We start from the raw sequence: 18,153 nt of genomic DNA on the forward strand, positions 1-18,153 counted from the left end.
TATATTTAGCTGGGTCAGTTGAAACCCGAAATCTAGGACATGCTTTAAAGTCATAACATTTAATTCACTTATACGTGTGCTACCAGTAAAAATTCTGAGATCAGAGTTGTCCGTTGGCGAATTATTCTAGAAAGTTTTAATAAAACTCATATATCACAATGGAGAACAAATAATAACCACTGACGTCGCAAATTATAAAGCAAAATATTTATCCTCTTCCATTATAATCACATAGATATAGTCTGGTTTTATATTTTTGATATATTGCTTTTACGTGCAGTGCATTTACATATATATTATTTTGTGCCCTACTTTTTTCCCCATGCAGGAGTACTATTCATAAAGAAGAATCATTACTCTGCAACCGTTTGGTTACCTGTTTTCTATGGCTCAGTATACAGGGTGTTTGCGAAATCGTAGTACAACCGGACGGGGTGATTCTACATGCAAAAATAAGTCGAAAAAAAGGAATAACATTTTTTCATTTGGCAGCTCGTTTTCGAGAAAATCGAGTTGAAGTTCCACCAGGTTCGCGTAAGTTCGCGTGCTTTAGTATATGCAGAAAGTAGAATTGGTTGATCATGGTCAGACGCGTCAGACGATTCCTATGCAATGGCACGTGTATTCGCTGCATTTTCAAACTCGATTTTCTCGAAAAGGAGCTGCCAATCGAAAATATGTTATTCCTTCTTTTCGACATATTTTTGCATGTAGAATCACCATCTGCCCAGTTCTACTACGATTTCGCAGACACCATGTATTTATGGACAATCCAGTACATGTTTTGTTGAACTACCATCTAATTTTTACCAACTAATTTTTACCTGCTGAAGATATTATTCCAAGATTTTTACGCAATCTGTATGTTTCACGGGGAATACACTTGATACTTGATCCAGTTATCTTCAATCACTATCAGCGACATCTATTAGAAGCAAACGTCACTGATGTGGACGCTTCTACCACTACCGTTTATTGAAAGGGTCACTATTGTGGTGTGTCGCTATCTAAAAATGACATATGATTGCAGCATGACCTTGACAACTGTAGCATGTCAAATCAGTCACATTTTTCTTCTTTGTTTTCTGCGATGCGACGGTATTTGAATAGAGTCTAAATTGGTAGGGGCGCTAAAAAAAATTCTCCAATAGTTGAAAATAGTGTGGTGATATATTGGGTTGGCAAGAAAGTAATTTCGGTATTTTAAGGTGAAATAGAGCCCAATTTTTTTATTCAAGCAATGAACTTTAATGAATAAGATATTTTCCCTTTTGTTCGATGATCTCTTTTGCCAAAAAGAATAAAAAAAAATATTTTATTGATTCATCGCTTGAATAAAGAAATTCGGTTTTATTATACAAGAAATAACTCTTTCTTGACTTCCTTTCACTTTCTTACAATGGACAAAATTAAAATAAATTGCTCAAATTGTAATAATACAGAATTTATTATATTAAATATTAAGATTAGGCTTGAGAAATCGTCTTTAACTTACTAAAAAATGTTATTTATAAATAAAGCATTGCAAATAAGTAGTTAGTCATGTAGATACAATATATTACAGCTTAATATTCATTTCTAATGAGATTAAAATAGTAAAAGCCCAATCTATGGATGTTACAAAATACTTTACAAATGATTAGGCAGGATATTTTAAATATAGAATGCTATGTTAGTGAATGATCAATTGCAAATATTTACGAAAGAATGCAGTTCTTCCTCGAATGGAAGTTGAAGCATCGATTTTCAACTGCTAACATCTCGAAAACGAATCCTCGTCACAGGGAATGACTTTTCAATTCGTATTTGCGTAAGAAATCTAAATAAGAAGGATGTCGATGAATAGACATCTGCTCAATAGATGAGGAAATGACATTGCCGAGTAAGAGCTTCGGTTAGATATCTTTTGAAAATTTGAAATGAGATTGATTCTGTTGGAAACAGCAGGCAGTTTATTGGGTACTATGCGTTTAACAGTGATTGATTGTGAGAGAATAGATTTATCGAATTTGAATCGACGGTAGTAGAAATGTTATAATTAGACTGCGGATTTTGTGCATTCATGACAGAATTGAATAGGTAAACTCCAAAGTATTCAAACATTTAAAGCAATTAACTAAAAATTAAATGAACAAGTGTTTTATGCTTTCTTAAGGTAGTGCTTTAGTTCCTTGACATTTTCAATACGTTTAATACCTTTTCTGAAACGCATTAAATAAGGTATTCTCAATAATATACAGGGTGTGGCCGGACGGGTGGCACAACCGAGCAGGGGGTGATACTACATGAAAAAATAAGTCGAAAATAACAATTTTTCGAGAAAACCGAATTTGAAAATGCAGCCAATACACGTGCTATTGCATAGGCATTGTTTGACGCGTTTGACCATGAAAGACTGACCTTTTCAACATACATAGGTTAGTACTTTTTTCTAACGAATGTCCAGCTGCATCGATTGATGTATTAAAAAATACCTCATTCCATTAAAAAAAATGAAGATGGCCTTGACAATACTAAAAAAAAAAGAAAAATTTCGAACTTTTTTTTATTGCAATGTATAGCCAATCGAAGACAACTTTTGTTTAAAATATTTTTTTGTCAGATTATCGAAAGTACTTGAAAAATCTTGAAAACTGTTATGTGGAACACCCTGTATATGTAGAGCACGTTTTCTAATTTGTTCTTTTATTAAACGAAGATATCGCTGCTTTTCACTCATTGTCAGTCTTAAATGAAGTCGATATCCACGTGTCCATCACAGTCGATGTCCGCCTTATCTGCAATGTTAGCTCTATCTGCGTCGACGTACCTTTGTTAACCCATATCACTGGTCCCCTTTTTTCGATATATTGATGTACACTTTCATTTTCTTTTAATTTCAATACTAAACCTACCGAGCTTTGAAAGTAGTCTTTTTGATGTATCGAACATGTTCATTATAGTTGACTGGCTAATTTAGATAGCACGCATGAATATACTATTTCCTTCTAACAAGAGGAAAGATGTTATAGAGCAAGGTAATGGAAGAAAATAGCAATAAATTACAAAACAAAAAAAGGGAGAACTAATGGGAAGTCAATATAAAAAGTCAGTCGAGCAGAGAGTAAAGTTTAGAATGGAAAGGTAAATATAAGCATTAACTGCAAGCATAAATTACAAAAATGTAATTGTAATAACAGGCTAAGTTATAGGTATGCAAAGATTGCGAGGGAAGTCCTGTAGCTTGAAGGGAATCTGAAATACATCTATTTTCTTGCTTATAGCTCCCCGATCGGCTTAACAGGGAACAATATAATACGAGTATTTTCCTCCAGTCCCTCTATTGTCTACTTGATCCATTACATGGGAACCAAGTGCGCGTGTGTTCAATAAGCCTTTAAACTGCACGTATTATCCTACCGTTTACCTTAATTCCGTGATCGTGTCATTGCTCTTCGTCACTGTATTATAATTTCGTTCTGTTCTCTGTCCATTTTCTCACTTCCTCGTTTCACAATAAACTTTCCGTTATAATTCTCATTTGTAAATAAAAAATTTAACATAAAAAATGTTAAATAGCATCACTATATATTTTGTTACGTAATGTGTAGTTTTCAATTCATTGAACTCAACAATACAGAAAATAAAACGTTAATTGCTTTCGTTTCCTATATTTCTCTCTAATAAGTTCGCACGGATTTCCGCAGTCCAGTAACAACTAGACTGCGGATGTTTACGTATTTATATCAAACACCAACGTGAGAAAGAGTATGGAACATCAACTACGATTAAATTCGATTACGTTCCTACTGCGATACCGGTATGCTAAAATAATTGATTGAAAAAGTCTTTTTTCATTCTCCGTAATCCCCATAAATTGCAGCAAGGAAATTCTATTTTACGCATTGAGATCCGCAGCTTGGTAACCGTTGCAGTTCAAAATAAACGTAAATCCGTTAGTATTTAATCCTTTGCATTCGGAGCTACTTTAATTTGAAAATTAAACATTTCTTCCAACTTAGAATAATTCCACTGTATGTGATTTTTTTTCATTTTATGGATATGAAACTGATATAATACCTCGTACAATACTTAAACGTGTAATAATTGATTAGATACCAACATATTTAATAATGTAAACAATATTGTGCATAATAGTAAAGCAATTTTTAGTGGTCGTTCTGAATCACCCCTCGACTGCTAAGGGTTAAAGCTAATCTACTTAGAACGAACATGATCACGAACTCATTTTTTTTACTAGCATGTAATCAAATGTTTTATTAACAAAAGTAGATTGTACTACACGATGTGCGACTGTATATTTTTCGATGATAAAAATGTTCAACTTGTAAAATCTGGAAAGAAAGGGGGAAAAATGTGGTTGTAGTAAGCTGTCAAAGATCTATAATCTCTAGTCCTATTTTAATAACCCATCGTAGATCGAGATCAGAGATTTGAGTCAAACTCTCATTCTCTCTTTCTCTCTCTCTCTCTCTCTCTCTCTCTCTCTCTCTCTCTCTCTCTCTCTCTCTGGCGAAGTAACGCAGAAAGCTATCGAATACCGCAATATTACTGCGATCACAGTTAGATAGGCGAAAGGTGACCGCACTGGCGGCAGGAAGGGAGGTCGCCGGAGGCAACGATGCCGAGGAAACGCGCGGCGGAGGAAGAGGAGAGAGAGAAGCTGGCGTTGGGGGTAGTCGCGGGGTCGTTATAGGAAGGAAGGGGATAGGGCAGAAGCAGAACGCATCCCTGCCAGACCGGCCACCTGCCTACCAACCCTGTCTGCTCCACGACGCTTCCCAGTATTCGAGCGATCGCTAGTACTCGCGCACGCAAATCCCACGGCCGGGGATATGCGTTGATCGCGCCATCGCGTCGACTCCGATCGTACTACGGGAACGTACGGTGTGTGTAGTGTAGTAGTAGCGTTTCTTGACATGACGTGACGTGTCGTGTGCCCGTGTGCACTACCCGTGTGTCTCTCGAGCCCATGTTGTCGAACCATTCCGGGTTCGGATCGTGTCTACCGACGTCTATCTGCGATGCACGTGTGCACGCTGCCCTCGTGATCGTCGTTAACACCCCCGGATGCGGCAGCCGAGGAGTTGCCGTTCCCATCCTCCGTCCATTCGTAACACCATCGTTGTCTGAACTATGGATCCGCCGGGAGTCACCGTACTGGTATCCCACGAGTGTCCCTGAGTCTAGCCCCTGCGAAATCCCGCGAAACCTTGCTGCTAGCCCAGCCTCCCAACGTTATACACCTTTAATGAACCTGGCAGGTCCGAAGGATCGTTCTGTTTCATCGAAAATGTTCGTGTTTTCCGATTGTTGTGCCGGGAGCAAGGCCCGGAATTCACCAGTCTAGAGGACTCAGGGTGCTAACGACGCGACCGGAGGAGTACCGAAGAACCGATGCGACAGATTTTTCGGATGCAACAGTCTCTGGGGCGACTATACACGATTATGCGCCAACCATGCTAGTGCACGCTTATCACCACTTGGATGGAAAGGGTTTATTGACATCAACCGCGAGGTGATCGTACGTTTCGATCTCCGAATGCTGTAGAACCCAGAATTGTTTATCCGTTGTTTCTCATGATGAGATCAAAGTTTGTCACGGACGATGCGCGGTTTTTTATGCCACTCAAAATCGCAGATCATGGCATTTAATGGACACATAGTTTACCGGCTGATACTGCCGAGTACTCGACTATGAACGAGTAGTTCTGTAGTTGCGGGTGACGAGTATAATAGTTTGGGATACGGCACGCTCCGTCAGGAAAAGTTTGGTTCTTTGATAGAGCATTGCGATTCGAGCCTACTGAATCGATGTAAACACGAAGCATTCGATCCTCATCTGATACACATTTACCTACTGGAAGTAATCAGGTTTCTGCAGCTAGCTCGTTAGCTTTCTTTTCGAATCGAGTTGGCGAAATCCTCGTTAGTCTTATGACCTGTGCACACAGGACTCGAGGAGCGAGCACGGACGATTTATTCATCAGAGAAGCTCGTATCGTATTGTTAAGGACATATTAGAGTGGTAGCTTCCCTCGACCTTTTTGCCTCTTAACTTCTTTCTCAAGTTCCGAAGACATACGTACTTGACACAAACAACCACCGTGTTTCAGAGTGAACGTTACCACCTGACATGGCTACCTGTTTCGACCAACCTTTGTTTCACGCTTCACAAAAGAACCAGGTCATTAGGTACGCGAGAAACCAGGAAGGGTCGAGGGAAGTTGGTCACAGAAGAATAAGTTGCCGCAGTACTTTCGCGGGAACCTTTCTTCTATTGCGAAAAGACGTCACTACGGTCAATCCCTCGTAGTTCAATAGCCGTTCGAGTGGTCCGCTCATTGTTTCATCCTTCGAACTTCGTGATTCTGTTTGCTTTTTATTTGTATCGTTGCTCAACGAAAAGTAAAGGAGAAGAAAATTTTTGGAAAATGCTACAAGTGATCGTTACCATATGAATGGGCGTGCCGAGAAACTTTTCACGTCGAAGTCAATGGCTCTCGAGTGTCAAGAGAACCGGTGCATTGTTGTTGCGAGTGCGGTTGAACGACTGGGATTCTCTCGTCGAACGCTATAAGCAACAGAAATTTCGTCGACTGTTGTCAGGCAGGCGGAAAACGGCTGCAACGGCACTAATTCGCGTCAAATCAATCAGAAGAAAACGGTAAACGAGCGAATGAACTTTCCGGATTACCCGTTCGAACGACGGAGGATCGAAAACTACGGTTTAACCCCCCTGTGGAATATTCAAATTACGCATGATTCTTTAATGCATGCATGCATGCCGAATCTGCTCGTCGAATGGTTGATTACAGTGGCCACACGCAAAAGTCATCGATAATGGAGATGGGAGTCGAACGGAACCACGAAAAACGTATTCGTCGGACAAAGTTTCAATTGATCGATCGATCGGTCGACACGAACGTTTTGATAATTCTTGTTAGATAATGCGCATCGTAGATCATCTCGATCGGATGAACCGGAAGAGGGCATGTTCAAACAAATTACAAGGAAACGTTTACACGTTTGTTGTTTATTCGTGATAAAGAAACAGATTTGCTTCAGATTTATATAAGACGACACGAAAAATAAGATGATAAAAATAAAGTTAATACGGTGAGGACATCGTGTCATTCTTTTCTTTTTAACGGAACGCATTGTTGATGTCGTTCCACGACGCAGAGTAATCGATCTTCGCGTGTACCGGAAGATACGAGAATGTTCAGGAAAGTCTCTTTTCGATGCGAATTATTATGATCGTCGAAGCTTCAGCGGAGCGGAGAATTTTTAAGAGAGATACAAATCGGCAGAGAAATTGCTACCTATTCCGCGGAAGCGAGAAAGTCACTTTTGTAATTTCGAGAGAAGCACTTGTACGTTATTCGCTTTAATGAAGCCACTTACGTGAAAAACAGACAAAGGGACGGAAGAAAAACGTACGAGTGGGGCAGCTGCATCCCGTACAATCGTCTTAGAAATTTCTTTGGCGGAAACCCATTGGCCGATTGTTATCGGAGCGGAGTGACCAATGAGCGAACGAGGTTCGCGGAGATAGCTTGAGATCGCTTGAAACGAGGGTATCGTTGTGAAGCTATGCGGTCGGTGGAATGTTTTGTAATTATAAGAAAAAGATGAAGTCGATACTGGGGAATAGTTGCGTGTAATCAGCTTTATGCTGGCCCGGTTTATCCATGACATTGCGCTGGATAATATCGTGGAAGGAGATCAGAAAACCGGGAAGCTGAACTCTAGCGCGACGGTTTTGTGACCATTTGGTTCGCGGGCTCTCCGAAGGACCCGCGACAGATCTTACGACAAAGAGGTCACCATCGAGGGTGGTGAACGTAATGTTTTAACTCGAAGTGAAGAGATGACGGTGACTCCGTCTACTACCGATGTCGCTGACAAGGCAGTCTCGACGGACGATGGTGGCGGTGGAATGGAGGTGGCACGTCTCGAAGCCGTCCTTGCTGCTCTGGTGGAAACAAAGGTGGAGGCCATCAAAGCCTCTTCAACTTTAAGTAAACGTTCCGGTAGTGCACCGGCTAGTCCTCGCCGGCTTAGACTAACTTCCACTTCCACCGCATCCTCTTCGCTGAACCACCACCACCATCATCACCACCATCAGCATCGAAGAAAGAGCCATTACCACCATCACCATCACCACCATCATCATCACCGTGGCAAGAGACATGATTCCGCGCCTTGCGACGCGTTCATTGAGGACGACCGCCACCAGCATAGTTCACGTCATGGTAAGTAGTCCCCTTTACTTTGGTTTGTGATTGATGGTGATTTAATGGCATGATTGCGAAGGGATTCTACCCCGCAGTTGATCAATTGATAACTTGTACAAACAATAGTTATGAATTGATCTTTTGTGTTCGAACTAGTTAAAAAAATAAATATGAACTTTGATGCTAATGTCTTCATCGCATTAAGTTTGGTTAAGTTACTGATACATTAAGCATCGGCGCGAGGCTCAGTATCAGGAATAATCTTTATCCCTCGTCGAGGATTTACTTTCATTTCAAATTATCTGATTTCGCGGTAAAGTTTGATTAAGACGCTACTCAAGACGGGAGATACACAAAACGATTCAACGACTTTTCTTTCACGGTTCCACAAATGAATTCTCTCAACCACCCTCGACAGTGGTCGAATCAAAGAGAGGATCGACTTGGGAGATCTTTAACTGGTTGACCGACTGCAGGAGAGGCCTTTTTCTCTTTTACATACCGACTCAGCGTCGCAGTATTAAAGCAATCGGGCCAAATGGTGCAAGTTTAGCTCATCGAATGATTAAATAATTCTATTGATTCTGTGTTGTACAGCTTAAGGGTGGGACAACACTACAGTCCATAATTATTAAATTTTACCATTTGGTTAAATTTCTTCAAAGAAAGGGTTGCTTCTTATCACTCTTATTTGCACTTATTATGTTAATAATAATATATTGGCAGACGTATAACATTAATAATAATTAGCAGACTTCAAAAAAATGCAATGTTAAATTAATAATAATCACACAGTGCTTATTTCAGATACTTTAACACTTACAAAATATATAAAAAAGAAAACACATAAAAACATGTAATTTATAATAGTGGAAATGGAAATTTATATTCGTATGTATAATATACGAATAAAATATCTAATACTTTTTTAAGCACAAGGGAGACTACCGCGCTAAAAAAATATTCCATTAACCTAATTGATTTTTCCTTTGACCTGTGCGTACAGTAGATAATGTACAGAATATTTTAAAAATCGTGATACAACCGGAAACGAAGTAATCCTATACGAAAAAATTATTCGACACCATCGAGCAAAATTTGGTCATATGATATTCTGTTTCCGAGTACGCACGTCAGAGACACGCTGAATAAAATCTAACTAACGTGTCTGATTATGGCCTACCATTTCTACTTGTTGTAGATACTAGATCATGTTTCTGATGAGAGATTTTTTTGTATCGAATTACTTCTTCCATAATCGTCATCAATTATTATAGATCTTTACGCGGATCTTATGCAAAATAAAAATTGTCTACATCAGTTGCAAGATATAGAAATCGAACCCGATTTCCTCAAAAACTAGACTTTGAATGAAACAAATTTATTCCATACTTTTTACTTATTACCACGCTTATATTAACTTGCCGTGTTGTTCTATGCGTCAAATCTTGCAATCGAATTTTAAACCTCTTCCCATAGTCCAATCTTGCTGAAATTTTGTATACACACTTGCTTCTAATGACAATGAAAGTAGAAAATAAAGTATATAAAAAAAACTTTTTAAAAATCACTCTTATATTGAAATGCACTATAAAGAAAAAAATAATTTTTTCCCTGGTTCTCCATAAAATACCGAATCCAGTTAAATGATTAGTAATACTTTTCCCCAAAATTTTAAGCAATTAGTTCAAAATTTCTTCTGTTATAAAATTATTGTCGGAATAGATAGAAAAATTTAATATAAATTTAAATAAAATCATGACATTAGTGACTATAATAATAAAAGCGTGGAGCGCTAAATTATATTGACGTAATCTTCGTGGGCGCTCCTCGCTTTTATTTTTACAGTCGCTAATGTCATGATTTTATATAAATTTTTATTAAATTCGTCTATCTATTCCGACACTAATTTTGTAACAGAAGAAATTTTGAACTAATTGCTTAAAATGGGGAAAAATATTATTATGGAGAACCAGGGAAAAAATTATTTGCTCCTTTTTAGTGTATTTTAATATAAGCGTGGTTTTTAAAAAGTTTATTTATATATTTTTTTTCTCATGCATAATCACTTTCCATACGGTTGTACGACCAATACTGGGACACCATCTATATTGGAATATTACTGCATACAGAAATTGTATATTGATAATAATCGTACGAGTTGATGGATTTATAACAAAAACGAATTTCGATACATTATTTTCAAAATATCGAAACTATTAATGAGAGAAATTTTTACTTCGGTCTTGTAGCTTGCATAAAAATATTTTACATAAAAATACGCAGTCCAAGAATAATAGAAAACTGAATTAGTGACCGCAGAATACACAAACCCTTTGTTTCACTGTTTCAAATATTGGAAACTTGGCAGGTATATATAAACTTCCGTGACTGAGGGCGTTTCAATTTGAATACAATCCTGGGCACCGGGTACAAAAGTCGTCGATTTGAAGTGAAATGGCCCGTGGTGCTTATTAGGCTGTAACAACTACGGGTGGCCACTGTGTCGTAAGCTGTGTAACGATCGAAAGCACGCATTCATAAACGTGCCAGTAAATGAGGGTGTTAAAGCGCGCCACATTGTTCTCTCATTCTTATGAGATCATACTTACGTACAATCACTTCTTGCCCATGCAATGGCTCTCAACTGTGCTACCGACCATCGAGAAATTCTATTACTTCACCAAAGGTGAAGTAATTAATCGAGCTTGTTTTGACAATACATGTTGAAGAACTTTTCTTTTATAAAATATATTCCGTTAAACCTTGCAGCATTAAGATACCGATAAAAACTAATAGTCAATGTTAAAATAAATAAACGAAAACAATATTCTTAACAGACTGCGGATCTTTATGCAAAATAAAAATTGTCTTCATCAATTGCAAGACACAGAAGCCATATAAAACTTTCTTTCTATTATCAACAATTTTAATAAATCGAGAATAGCATGTGGGCGTTCTTAAATTGTCTTAATGTTTTCACTGTTTTAAATTACATCCACCGATTATTGTCATAAATGCATAAAATCCGCAGTCTCATCATTAAATAAAACAATAGTATTAAATCGGTGTATAAAACTTTATACTGAACTGATACTTATCACAAAAATGAGTGGGAAACACGCAAAACAATAAAAAAATTTAAAGAATTTAAAAATACCGTTCCTTTGCCCGATATGAGAAGAGCTTGTTTATTGATTTAAAAAAAAAATCATATTTTCACGTCCTTCCTGTTATTGTAAACTTTTACGTATTCGTGTGTTTAATGCGCTTAGGTTCACAGTGTACACGTATTTTCGTAACTGGAGCTGTAACCGGAGAAATTAAACGAAGCTTGGATGCGAATTTGATTGGAACTTGTATCGACTGAAAATTGCATTAATCTTATCTTTATTCATGAAATAATCGTAATAACGCTTGACGGTATGTATAAGTGGATATTCACGTGTCAAATGTGACCAAATATGTTTCAAGAGAGTAGTTCGCGAGATAAATCTTTGCTTCTTGCACGTAATTACTTTCGATACTTTCGAATTGGACATACTTAAATGCAGTAAATAATGAAGTGTATTACATGTTGTTTTATGTATATATGAATCATTGCTTTTTGTCCATTACAGTTTATTTTATATTCCATCGAATCTAAGATTAACGTGAGAGTCACCTAAAAATAAATCTTACTCTATGTGGAAGTAGATCGATGCAATTTATATTTTAATATAGGGTTAGCTTACGTCAAAGAATGCTTAGGACAGGATTCTGATGTAAATCGATAAATTACGAGTTGTGGTATAGGGGACTTGGTTTTTTTGAAAATCGAATGAACTGTGCAATGGCACATGTAACCAATTGAAAGGTGTCTTGAGTGTTGTAGTTTGTTTCATGTCAGACATTAATAATGCTACTATAATGCTATACTAGGTGGTATTCAAGTGTTGTACTTTGTATAGCTTTTACCCCTTTAATCATGCCATTTGGTTAGAACGTAAACAATGAAAGAATAATACGTAGTAGATAGTAGGTCTTTGCTATGTGTACAATTATACTATACCTTTAAGTTGTTATTCGAAGCTTAAAAATAAGTTCCAGCAATCTATTTTGCGTTGCCTTTAAAGAATATTACTACGAATTAAATTTATTCTTCATGTATTGTGGAATATGTTTGCGTAAAGACTCGTTTTCTATCTGAAGTCCTTATAAACATTTTGTAATATTATAGTATCGACATTTATTGCAATTAAACCAATTCAAATTTTAAACGCCAAACAAAAGATCCTCCATACATTTCAATTACAGCTTCAATCGTCAATTACATGGATGATTTAATATTACAGTTCATATCAAAGGTATTGTTAATATTGATGTATTTCCATCCAGTACTAATCAATTTGAGTATATGTTATATTCAAAAGTGATAATAACGTAGCGTTTTACTAACACATGATCAGAATATAAACAATTTCCTTTTCTAACAAATTAATCAAGAAATGCAACTATTGAAACACACATATTAACAACCTTGAGCTTGGAATTGATACGTCTTTAAAGATTTTCTTTGTACCGCGGTTCAAGTAATAAATAAATAAATAAACCCTAGTTTTACAGCGGCTGAGTAAGTGAGTTTTAATTAAATCAATTTTTTTCTGTTCGTTCTCTTGTTCATTGCGTCACCGCTGCGAGACACTAACGCTACGCTCAGTGGAACCTGTATTTTTTTTTGTTTATTTTAAGGAGGTGTGGAAAAAATACATTCGCGTACCCCCCCCCCCCCACACCGAAGGGGTTAGTGTGGGACTCCGGGGAATCGTCTTCGGTTTCCCCAATACCCACTAAAAAAACCACACGTCCAGGACTTACGCCCTTTCCTCCCTCAACTTCTGGCTCGCTGGAGGGCCAGACGGGTCCCCGCTTTTCGAACGAAATTTTCGCATTACTCCGTCTCGTTTATTACGTCCAGTGGAACCTGCCGCCGAGGCGGACTCTCCCCATCAACGCGCGTCGTGGCCGTACTCTGATTGGTCCGTGGTTTTTCGTTAATAACTCCTTAACAAACCCGAGGCGAACATTTGACAAACGAAAATATCACTTCAAATGACCTCGGGAACCGCTCCTTCTAATGTTGGACATCGTTTTGGCCAGTCTCTTTGTTTATGGAATATCGATCTGCCTCGGCACTCGTTAATAGCGTTAAACTTGCATTTCAACTCACCTATTCAAGTACATATCGCTCTAATATTAACAAGACTAATTTTAATCTGGAACCGTTGCCCGATAGAAGAACAAAAACCGCGCAGACTGTTGTTTAATCGATTCCGGCCACGGTGTAGAGATATATTATTTTATTCACGATTCAAAGGAGTCAGCTGGTATTTCTGGACCCGAAGTGAATATGCAATTACTGTTTCCACTACCAAATATGGTCCAGACATTATTTTCAGAGAAAATGGCCATGCAGTCCTTTGCGAGTGGTTTATCAATGAATTCATATTGCACCGAGGATCTAAATGTGCTTTTTTGTTCTGGAATTGGCCAGTGTACAGATTTGTTCTAATCATAAATAATAATAGTTCTAATCTCTTCTAATGAATCCACTTATTGTAAACAAACAAACGTCAATTGAGTCTTACCAAGTACATTTAAGCAAATAATTCTGCAATGACATGGGAGCAGAGGAAACACTAAAAGATTATTTTTGGTACTTCATTTTGGTACTTTTATCGCACTAGCACTATGTAACCTTAAAGCTCTGAATCTTCTTTTCACTTTTCACCCACTGTATATTTGTATTGCTACAAGGGATAGAGCACGCCGCGCCGGCGGCCATGTTACGTGTAGGTTATACGAATGTGAAAAGGAGAAATCGTCAACTCATTCGGCATTTCTGTTTCTTTTCACAGTTCTTTCAGTAATACTTTTTTACTTTCAATATCTTCAGGAATAATTAAAACGCTCATCGCAAGTAAGACAGACAGTATAAAAATGGTTCAAGGTTGGTGTGACTCTTGTGCTCCCTAAGTCGTGTGCAAGATGGAGGTCCGCTATGGATTTGCAAGAGGATTGCACCCACAAAGACCTTATCCCTATCAGATCTTTCAACGGTCGTGTCGTCTCGAGATCTATGACGCGTTAATGGCACTTCAGTGCAAGATCGGGGGCACCAGAAATGCATGCACTTAGTGCAAGTTTAGTGCACGGTAAAGTGACTCATTCTAAATTTTTAATTCGGACAATTGCCTGCTGCATAAATGGTTAAGATATTTATCATTATAAATCACTTTTTATAAATATGAAAATGTATCAAAGCATAACCTATAGTGTTTGGCGTATCAGACGCAGAAAAAACAAGAGAATCTCTTTTTAAAATCAAGAATCAATAATAGAAATTCTTCTATTATTGATGAGGAAATTCATTTTGGTTGTTTATTTATTGAGTTGTCTACTCTTTTTCGGATGGAGCAAGCCTGTGAAATTCATTCGGAAGGTTTGGTACAACAAGACGAATCAACAGACCATAAGGACAACACAAAATCTGTTTGTTCGCCACATTAAATTTTGATTGTAGCAATTAATCTTACGAATAAAAAATTGATGAAACAATTGATTGTCTACCATTTAAAAGTTGTACTATTTAATAATAACTATTACAAATTTCCTTCATCGATAACTGTTATGAACGATCGAAATAAATTTCTCTCATCGACAACTGTTATGAGCGACCGAAATAAACTTCTTCCATCGATAACTGTTATGGGCGATGAATAAATTTCTCTCATTGATAACTGTTATAAGTGATAGAAATGAATTTCTGTCTAACATTTACCAACAAGAGAAACAATTTTCGGTTACTTATAATCCTTATTTTAATAGTTAATAATTAATAATTCGATTTTAATCGATGAAATACTTGTTATTCTATGACTCTTTCTTTTTGGTTATAACAGTTATGGTCGTGCACATGATGGTTATGCATGTGTGCCATGTTTCAGTATAATCGACGACTTCGAGTTGGGTGATGTGTCTCATAAGTAATTGGGCCGTCATTCCCAGATGAAATGTGCTAGATGAGCTTCGCTTACATGTGTGTCTATCGAGATTATGGGCATCAATGTTTGACTGTATAACCAACAGGCTGTAATGTGTGCCGATCCATATATGCGTCTCTTATATGTGTAACTTGCGAATATATGTATGCATCTATAGCACTACGCTTGCAACTTCGATAGTTACAGATGAATCTCTTGTGCTACACTTTGTCAAGAACCGGTTGCAATTACTTAACCTAAGCCCGGTGCATATTGCGCCCGTTTTGTGCTCCTTGTGCGTTCACTATTATAAATAACTAACAAATTGTAGTAACACAATATTGTAATGTTCTTATACCTTATAGACTCTAACGAAGATTGGTTTGCTTAAATAGATTGTAATAAGAATTGATTTTTATGAAGATTAAGTAAAAAAGTTATGGTAATAAATCGTATAAACTTTAATGTAGAAATAGATAGTCTTAGATTCGCATCTCCATAGGAATTGGTGTATTCTAGTGGATTCGTGATATGGCCGCAAGCGACTGATGATGGTGTTATAGGGTACTTCTGCTTAGCTTTCGAAACGCGTATATCGCTTCAACACCCCATATCTCCACCCTGAACGTGATGAATATTTTGATGAGAGAAAGATACTCATAAATTCGTAACAGTGACTGCTCGCAAGTTAGCTGTTAACGTCTTATTTATCATAAAACATTAGGTTATTGAAGTTAATATTTCTAAATGTTCATGTAACACTAGACCTGCCAGATGGGTCAGAGCGACTTGCTTCTGATTTCTCTCACAGTTATTGTAATTATACGAATGTTTTCAAAAACAATTTTGAAATAAACTTCTTTATACGAGCACATATTATAATAAAAATCCTAGGACATCTAAATAAATTCAATCTAAATAAAATCAAATTTGAATTTTGTTAAATCAGTTTTGCCACGTACTAAAATTAGTTGCTCGCGACTATTCTGCAGTTAATGAAATCCCTTTGTCAGTGTCTGACTTCGGCGTGATTAGATTCCGCGTGTGTTTGTGCCTGTTAGGCGCAGACCTGTATTACAACTGTTAAGGGAAATCCTGTATTATGACATTTATTTTAGTTCTCGTATTACAGATGGTAAGCTTTTAGGAATAGAGATTGTAGTGAAATATTTGCAGATGCCAGAAAAAGAATTTTATGTGTATATTTATGGTACCGCAGTTAGCAGAGAAAGAATTTTATGTGTACACTCTCTGTTGCAGATAAAGCAAGACGAAGAGCATCGGAAAGTCCGCGGCGTCCGAAAAAGAAACGCAAACATTCGAGAGACGTTCAAACTGGTCTCAATTCTCGATTCGAGCTCTTTGGACTGGACGGCGATCAAAATCTCGCACTGATCAATTTCGAAAGGACTCGGGAGGCTTTCAGCGATTCCTGCGAATATCCGCAGTTGCACCAAAGTGCCTACTGCTTATCCGAAAGTACAGCTCAATTGTAAGTAATCCTTATTATTAGACTGCGGATTTTCATGCGGAAGAAAAATTGTCTGCATTGATTTCATGATACAGAAACTATATACAGTGAATCACAGTAATTTTCGAACACTTTTAAAAGGACCATAACTTTTTTAATGTCGGATCATACGACATGGCTATGAGAAGTTTTTTTTTAGAGGTTAGAGCTATTAGTATACTACAAGATAATTATAATATTCTTTATAATTCCGACCAATTGAAATTTTTCCAAAATTTCTTTTTCACGTCATGTAGTAAATTAATTGTTCTAGCTTCTCAAAAAAATCGAAGCGTATGATCTGATATTAAAAAATTTATCGTCCTATCAGAAGTGTCCGAATATTACTGTGGTTCACTATAAATATTAACTTCTTAACCCCTTGCACTACGATTTCTTTTACAGTCTTTTTCTCTGTTGTTTATCACTTCATCTTCGAAGAAGAAACTTTATATTCATTATATCCCTATATACACATTTATATCCCTATATTTCCTACAATAGTTATACAGCGTGGACCCAGTAACTAGGCCAGAACAAGTTCTGCCATCAAGTAATGCGACATTTTTCAGCAATACATCGGTGCAATTGCGAAGTGCAATTGCACTTGTTTTTTTAAATGGAACCCTATACATTTTTTACATTAATTGATTCCTCGTCTCATCCTGAACAAAAAAATGTTATTATTCAATAAAATTTGAATTGTAATATAAATATTAATAATAATTTAAATATTAATTTTTTTCATACACTTTGTATCCTAACAGCTTTTTGTTCGGAACGGTACGAGGAATTAATTAATGTAAAAACAATTGTGTGGTGGGGTTTCATTTAAAAAACGAGTGCAATTGCACTTACACCTGGTTAATAATTTTGGAAATGACACAACAGCATTTTAGAATTTTTTAAATGTTTCTACTGTCTTTTGCACTTGATGCTCTCATTTTATTATAAATGCATAAAATCAGCAGACTGTTTATTATGTACGTACAACGTGCTGATTGGAAATTATTCCGTCATTAGTAGACTGATTGAACACCGTGTTTTCGGCTGATAAGGTTGACAGGAACCCTAAGGGAACTGTGGTATACCTTTCATCAATTATTAAGCCTGCAACTCGAAATTATACTAGTTCCAAAATCCACAAATTGTGTCGAACTCGGAATATTTCGTAAATGACGGAAACTGGTATTCATACCGCATTTAATTTTTTGACAATTTATAAAATACAATAAACTCCTGTACAACATGATTAAAAATCGTTTAAAACGATTGTATGTATGTATCTTCTGTGGCAGTAAATGTTCAGTATATTTAAACAATGTTTAGTACATTTGATGGTATAAAAAATACATATATACAATTTTTTTAAATAGATTTT

The 18,153-nt window shown here is 36.9% G+C and overlaps 1 protein-coding gene across 1 annotated transcript in view; it reads left to right on the forward strand.

The window, feature by feature from the left end:
- The first annotated feature begins 4,647 nt into the window (after nt 1–4,647).
- The window catches only part of LOC143216409 (uncharacterized), a 78,815-nt gene continuing 65,309 nt past the window's right edge, over nt 4,648–18,153 (forward strand). Inside the window, exons 1-2 of the mRNA XM_076439424.1 lie at nt 4,648–8,258; nt 16,523–16,754. Of these exons, the coding sequence (XP_076295539.1) occupies nt 7,874–8,258; nt 16,523–16,754 (617 nt within the window). The 5' untranslated portion in view covers nt 4,648–7,873. The remainder of the gene's footprint in view (nt 8,259–16,522; nt 16,755–18,153) is intronic.

The sequence above is a fragment of the Lasioglossum baleicum genome, chromosome 15 (genome assembly GCF_051020765.1).
Source record: "Lasioglossum baleicum chromosome 15, iyLasBale1, whole genome shotgun sequence".
Classification (NCBI taxonomy): Eukaryota; Metazoa; Arthropoda; class Insecta; order Hymenoptera; family Halictidae; genus Lasioglossum; species Lasioglossum baleicum.